The sequence below is a fragment of the Bufo gargarizans genome, chromosome 2 (genome assembly GCF_014858855.1).
Source record: "Bufo gargarizans isolate SCDJY-AF-19 chromosome 2, ASM1485885v1, whole genome shotgun sequence".
NCBI lineage: Eukaryota > Metazoa > Chordata > Amphibia > Anura > Bufonidae > Bufo > Bufo gargarizans.
In genome coordinates this window covers 366,099,071-366,106,168 of record NC_058081.1, presented here as the reverse complement: position 1 = coordinate 366,106,168, position 7,098 = coordinate 366,099,071, and the positions used below count along the sequence as shown (strand labels likewise).

At 40.6% G+C, this 7,098-nt stretch overlaps 2 protein-coding genes across 2 annotated transcripts; both read left to right on the top strand.

The window, feature by feature from the left end:
- Positions 1 to 5,642: 5,642 nt before the first annotated feature.
- On the top strand, positions 5,643 to 6,104 carry LOC122925903 (octapeptide-repeat protein T2-like). Its single transcript, XM_044277248.1, has one exon. The coding sequence runs from the start codon at positions 5,643 to 5,645 to the stop codon at positions 6,102 to 6,104; it is 462 nt and encodes a 153-aa protein (XP_044133183.1).
- Positions 6,105 to 6,208: 104 nt separating this feature from the next.
- On the top strand, positions 6,209 to 6,790 carry LOC122925902 (octapeptide-repeat protein T2-like). Its single transcript, XM_044277247.1, has one exon. It carries the CDS (start codon positions 6,209 to 6,211, stop codon positions 6,788 to 6,790), a length of 582 nt encoding a protein of 193 aa, XP_044133182.1.
- The last annotated feature ends 308 nt before the right edge of the window (positions 6,791 to 7,098 follow it).

The window sequence follows — 7,098 nt, the reverse complement described above, 5'->3', positions numbered from 1 at the left end:
ACTGTGAACCTCATGTGTTTTCCCCTTCGTGTCCCGGTTGCTGCAAATGTGGGCATAACTACTGTGACGGGGCACATTATAGATATCACTAATGTGAGGGGGAACAATGTGGGCATAACTACTGTGACGGGGCACAGTATAGATATTACTAATGTGAGGGGGAACAATGTGGGCATAACTACTGTGTGGTAGCACTAAGGGGAAAACAATTCCCTAGATTACTCTGATCGGCTTCTCACAGCTGCAATATGGGCGCTTATTTTGGAATGGATTTTATGGCCACAAGCCTGGGTTTCGACAGAACCAAACTATAACCATGGGAGTCTGATTTTTGCAGCTACAATATGTACTTTAAATGCTTATTCTGTAGTCCTCATTTACAGTTTATAGAATATACAAAGTAGTATATGCAGGAACATTATGGATTAAATACAGATTATATGATATTATAATTATTATCATTAAGTTTTCTTAATACAGCGCCAACATATTGTTATCATTATTATATTAATATCGTCATTGTGTAAAGTTCTAGAATCATAGTAATGTTGATACTAAAACAAAAATCTAGGCTCATGCTGACAGGTCAAACAGTCAAGACTGCAGACAGCAATCTTAATAAAGTACATGAATGGCTTTGCCTAGACATATAGACTGAAAGTTTCAGACATAAATACAGCACTTTAATTAAATGTTGAGTAATTTCGATAGAACTGACTAACCCAGCATGAATTCAGTATGTGATGAAACAGCAAAAAAATTAAAAATAATTCCATGACGTTGTGTGACACATCATTTAAATTACAAAGAACACACTTAATAATAACCCCTGAAATAAAGACATGTCTGTAATCCATTATCCTATACTAGATTTCAGCTTAGGATGGCAATTGTGCAGTAAGAAAAAGCATCTTAGAGCTGTGTGCATTACTAAGTCAGGGACCAGTTATTAAGACAGCCCCATTAATATGAGAAATACTAATTTTAGTCAGGTGCTCATATCTCCTGAATATGAAATGAATGGTGTCTCTGTAAAATATGACTGGGCCCCACTCTATGAGGCTCATAGGGAAAGCAGTTGCCAAGATCAGACAGACAACCCCTTTAAGTACGAGTTGTTTATTTTTCAGCAAAAAAAACCCCAGGAAACAAACATCTATAAAAAAAAATTGATATAGGGTCCAGCACTAAGAATCATATCTATCAGCATTGAAAGGGTCACTAAGTTTTCAAAAAACCTGCTGCAGGGGATGGAAACATAGCCTTCTATTGACATACTGTATCTAAAGTTTTTGGAAAACTCAGTGGACCTTGGATTTCTTCATGATCTGGACCCTCCTGCCACTTCAACTCAGTTCTTCCAGTGTTAAAGCATCTTGTTAAAACATTGTTCTCTACCATGTGAATCTTCAAAGAGACACTAACATGCAGTCAGGCAACAACTCAGGCAACAGCCCAAACACATACCCATCATACACATCTAAAATATCTCCTAAGAACAGTGCAAGACCAGGGAAACCTTGTAGTTTCTAAAATGACTATAAAGCATGGGGACAAGCGATGGCCTAGCGATCGCTCCTCCCCATGCTGCAGAGGAGATCACTGCATGTAATAGTAGTAGTCTCCTCCGCTAGCAAGCAGGTGACTGTCAGGAGGGAACATTAAGCTGTGTCATACAGCCTTTAAGTATGCTACATCTGTATTTATTTTGAAAATGACTTATTGTTTAAATCATGTTTTTATGTTAAAAATATTTTGCTAGAATTTTTGGTGATTTTTTTATTTTTATTTTCCATGTTTCTAATTCTAAAATCATGCAGTTTTCACACTGGCCACTAGGCCTAAAATATGTCAAGACTTCCTGTTTTTTCAGAGCAGCAGCATGGGCCATAGACACCATAGTTGACCTCTCTACTTCTTCCCACACACATCAGACCCACCTTACATTTTTTCATCCTTTTTGTCTTGTACATAATATATCCTATTGCCATTGACTTTCTTCATCTGAATCCTGTTTTATTTATTTTTTATATTGGAAAGGCAAAATGGTCTGCCCTGTCCAAAAACAGGATATATTAATAGGATGGACAATCCATGTGGTGAAAGAATAACAGTTTACAGGAAGAACACTCAATATATTATCAGAAAGTGTAGAAATATGGTATGACTCGTTACAACTAGTTAGAATGAATCTATGAATCATTGTCTTATGTGTTGGTGTTTTACAATTACACAAAATTCAAATTTTCAGAAGAGATTGTTAACCTCCTCCTACACATTTTGATTATTGATAAATAATCAGAAAAGACAATACAGTGGTCCCTCAAGATACAATATTAATAGGTTCCAGGACAACCATTGTATATTGAAACCATAAGAGAGAATGTAAATTTAAGAAAAATAAGCAGATAGCTAAGACAGATAAAACAATTACATATAACAGTCAGGAATAGCTGGTAACTAGCAACTAATACAGCGATTTTACCAGAGACGTGGCCTTGATTGGTTGGATATGAGTCTGAGGCATTGTATGTTGTAAGTCTAGTTTCAACTTATGATGGGTCAGAAAAGACCATTGAAGTCAGAAATATTATATCCTGAGGCCATTGTATCTTGAGGGATCACTGTAGAATCATTCAGTGTAGCCAATTTGACAGACCACGCTTGTCTATGATGGGATCCATAGTGGATATGACTACAAGAGAAGACCAATATTTCTACCAAGTGAAACAATGCATTGAAGCTTGGATATCATTAGAAGACAGATGACAGAACAATACTAGACGTGATCTCAAATGTGTATATATTGGAAATTGTGAACCTTGCTGGCACTGACATTTGAACAGTGTTATAAGTATGTGAAACAGGTTTCACCACACAAATGGCCGAATTCACTGTATCTCAGATCAATCGTATACGGGCTGGAAACATAAACACAGATGGAGTTACTCAGTAAGAGGAAAAACTCCACATGTCAGCGCTGTTGTGCACTGGATTCCATGCACAACAGGCTACAAACCCATTTGGCGAATATAGGTGATGTATCTGGTAGAGTGCCAGTTGGAAGATTCAGCTATGGGAATGCCCTTGAATTATGTATGTTAATAACACGTCAAAGGCATTGTTTTACAGTTTTGCCTTTTGGTTCACATTACTCAATTGCATTCTTTTAACCTCTTAAAAAGCATGCCATCCCCTCCGAAATACACATTTATAGTTTATATGCAGAGTTTGTCTTAAAATTTTTAACATATCTTACAGCCTATATTATATCTTCATTCTACAGGTCTTCATTCTAAAGTATCTTCAAAGGTGACCATTTACTTTTAAAAGGCATCTGTCAGCAGATTTGTACCTATGACACTGGCTGACCTGTTACATGTGCGCTTGGCAGCTGAAGGTATCTGTGTTGATCCCATGTTCATATGTGTCCGCATTGCTGAGAAAAATGTTTTAATAAATGCAAATGAGACTGTAGGACTAGTGGGGGCGTTGTCATTACACCTAGAGACTCTGCTCTCTCTGCAACTGCTGCACTTTCATTGACAGGACCAGGCATTGAAAACATCATAATTCTTGGCCCTGGCGATAAAAGTGCAGAGGGTACAGTAGTTGCTTCTAGAGGCTCATTTGCATATATTAAAACATCATTTTTCTCAGCAATGCGGTCACATATGTACATGGGACCAACACAGATGTCTTCAGCTGCCAAGTGCACATGGAACAGGTCAGCCCTTGGTACTCTGCTGGGCCTGTCTGACACTCAGTACATTCAGCTTTTCTCAAACCTTAGGGATTTTGAGTGGGTTTGGAAAAAAAAACTAGAAATTGGTTGTATACATTTGGTGACTAGTGGTGAATTGGGTCTTGTTCCCTTAGTTACAGTTTGAGAGATCCTACAGAAGAATGTTACTGTCCTACAGGACAAGCGCAGAGAGCAGATTGGTGGTAGCAGCACTGAGTCACAGGTAGAAAATAGAGGAAAGAGTCTGTCCAGAGTGGTCAGTCCTTGTTCATCTACAGCAAATCCAGTGAGGAACCAATGAATGTCAGCTTCACTTTAGGGGACATTACAGGGGGTACTACTGGGGATGCATTATAAAAATATCGGGGGGCACTACTTTGGGCATTATAAAGATATAGGGGGCACTGCTGGGGGGCATTATAAATAAAAAGGGCACTTCTGGGGGGCATAATACAGAGGGTAGATCAGTATAAATAAAGGGTCACTGCTGGGGGCATCATAATAATACCAAGGACATGACTGGGACATTACACTTAGTGGGGACACTACTGGGGGGAAATTATAAATACTGGGGGCAATAAATTCTAGTGGCACTACTGGAGGCCTCATAAATACTGGGGAGCATTAAACATATGAGGGGCAATACAGGGGGCACCACAGGGTGGCATTATAACTGCATTATTACTACTGGAGTACTGGTGGGCATTATTGGGCACAATATGGAACTCATTGCCACTAATGGGGACACTCTTGGAGATAATTATCACTATTGGGGGCACTAATACTAACGAGGGCACTCTGGGATAGAATTATTACTATTGGTGGGACTTTTAGGAGCACTTTGGGCCTATCTTTAGGCCATTGTTATTTTGAAAGTATAGTATTTGGGGACATTTAGGGAGTACAAATACTAGCAGCAGTATATAGAACTGTTGGGACACCAGGAGAGGGAGGGTGATGAAAACATGAGGAATCTAACATGTATGTGTGTTAATCTGGAGAAATGTGGAGAAATGAGTTGTGACAAGAATATTTTGTCATGTAGGTCTGGTCCGAATGGAGAAGATTAGGAAAGTATGTAATGTCCAATTCAAATATGCCTTTAGCAGTATGGCTGGGGGTATGGGTTAGATTGAAAATATGGCACTGGGGTGGGGCACCATTTCAGTTTTCACCTCAGTCAGTAGAAGAGGTAGAATTGGCCCAGGCCACAACTTTTAACAGCATCTGAGGCCAGAGATACAGTTGTGGACAGAAAGGGAACTGCTGCCGGGAATAGCGATTCCTGGCTGGCTATCCTGATTATGGCTCCCAGACATAATTTTACTTGGGGCCCTAGAAATGCAAAGTACACCAACTATTGCTTTGATACCCATGGAAAAATTTCTTACTGCTCTATATTAATATATTGAATCATAGGTTTAAAGACAACCTCTCAGGTAGTTTCTGATTCCCTATCTAGAGCAGGATATGCTAGAGGAAGTGAAGCTGAGCTGAGAATAGAATATGCTAGAGAGAGAGATGCTGAGCTGGACATAGGATATTATAGACAGAGAATAGATGAGGTGAAAGTAGGATATGCTAGAGGGAGAGAAGCTGAGCTGAGAGTAGGATATGATAGATGGAGAGAAGATGAGCTAAAAGTAGGATATGTTAGAGGAAGTGAAGCTGAGCTGAGAGTGGGATATGATAGATGGAGAGAAGTTGAGCTGGGAGTAGGATATGCGAGAGGGAGAGAAGCTGAGCTGAGAGTAGAATATGCTAGAGGGAGAGATGCTGAGCATAGGATATGATAGACAGAGAGATGCTGCGCTGAAAGTAGAATATGCTAGAGGGAGAGAAGTTGAGCTGGGAGTAGGATATGCTAGAGGGAGAGAAGCTGAGCTGAGAGTAGAATATGCTAGAGGGAAAGATGCTGAGCATAGGATATGATAGACAGAGAGATGCTGAGCTGAAAGTAGAATATGCTAGAGGGAGAGAAGTTGAGCTGGGAGTAGGATATGCTAGAGGGATAGAAGCTGAGCTGAGCGTAGAATATGCTAGAGGGAGAGAAGTTGAGCTGGGAGTAGGATATGCTAGAGGGAGAGAAGTTGAGCTGGGAGTAGGATATGCTAGAGGGAGAGAAGCTGAGCTGAGAGTAGAATATGCTAGAGGGAGAGAAGTTGAGCTGGGAGTAGAATATGCTAGAGGGAGAGAAGCTGAGCTGAGAGTAGAATATGCTAGAGGGAGAGAAGTTGAGCTGAGAGTAGGATGTGCTAGAGGGAGAGAAGTTGAGCTGGGAGTAGAATATGCTAGAGGGAGAGAAGCTGAGCTGAGAGTAGAATATGCTAGAGGGAGAGATGCTGAGCATAGGATATGATAGACAGAGAGATGCTGCGCTGAAAGTAGAATATGCTAGAGGGAGAGAAGTTGAGCTGGGAGTAGGATATGCTAGAGGGAGAGAAGCTGAGCTGAGAGTAGAATATGCTAGAGGGAAAGATGCTGAGCATAGGATATGATAGACAGAGAGATGCTGCGCTGAAAGTAGAATATGCTAGAGGGAGAGAAGTTGAGCTGGGAGTAGGATATGCTAGAGGGATAGAAGCTGAGCTGAGCGTAGAATATGCTAGAGGGAGAGAAGTTGAGCTGGGAGTAGGATATGCTAGAGGGAGAGAAGTTGAGCTGGGAGTAGGATATGCTAGAGGGAGAGAAGTTGAGCTGGGAGTAGAATATGCTAGAGGGAGAGAAGTTGAGCTGGGAGTAGAATATGCTAGAGGGAGAGAAGCTGAGCTGAGAGTAGAATATGCTAGAGGGAGAGAAGTTGAGCTGGGAGTAGGATATGCTAGAGGGAGAGAAGTTGAGCTGGGAGTAGAATATGCTAGAGGGAGAGAAGCTGAGCTGAGAGTAGAATATGCTAGAGGGAGAGATGCTGAGCTGAGAGTAGGATGTGCTAGAGGGAGAGATGCTGAGCAAGGCATAGGATATAGTAGAGAGAGAGAAGCTGAGCTGAAAGTAGGATATGCTAGAGGGAGAGATGCTGAACATACTGTAGAGAGTGTACACTAGTATGGGTTGCTTTACAATAGGCTTTTTTGTTTTTGTTTTGCCTGTCTCTCTTTTAGGGAATAATCATTAATCATTTCTTTTGGATCACTGCCATTTGTATCAGAAATACCGTAGATGTACTGTTTGTCACGCATGCTCTTTGTATATTGGTGTGAGGAGTACTATGTTATTTATGTTCCAGGGCTCTGGGCATGTTGTAACTGGTGTTATTGCAACTGTTGTACCTTTCTAAGGCTCCCCTATTTTTCTATATTGTCTTACATTCATTGATCCTCTGCATGGCCTAGGTTTGTTTCTTGTATCATTAT

What these genes read in the sequence shown, in the direction of transcription:
- LOC122925903 (XM_044277248.1), top strand. Translation starts at nt 5,643, where the DNA reads ATGCTAGAGGGAAAGATGCTGAGCATAGGATATGATAGACAGAGAGAT.
- LOC122925902 (XM_044277247.1), top strand. Translation starts at nt 6,209, where the DNA reads ATGCTAGAGGGAAAGATGCTGAGCATAGGATATGATAGACAGAGAGAT.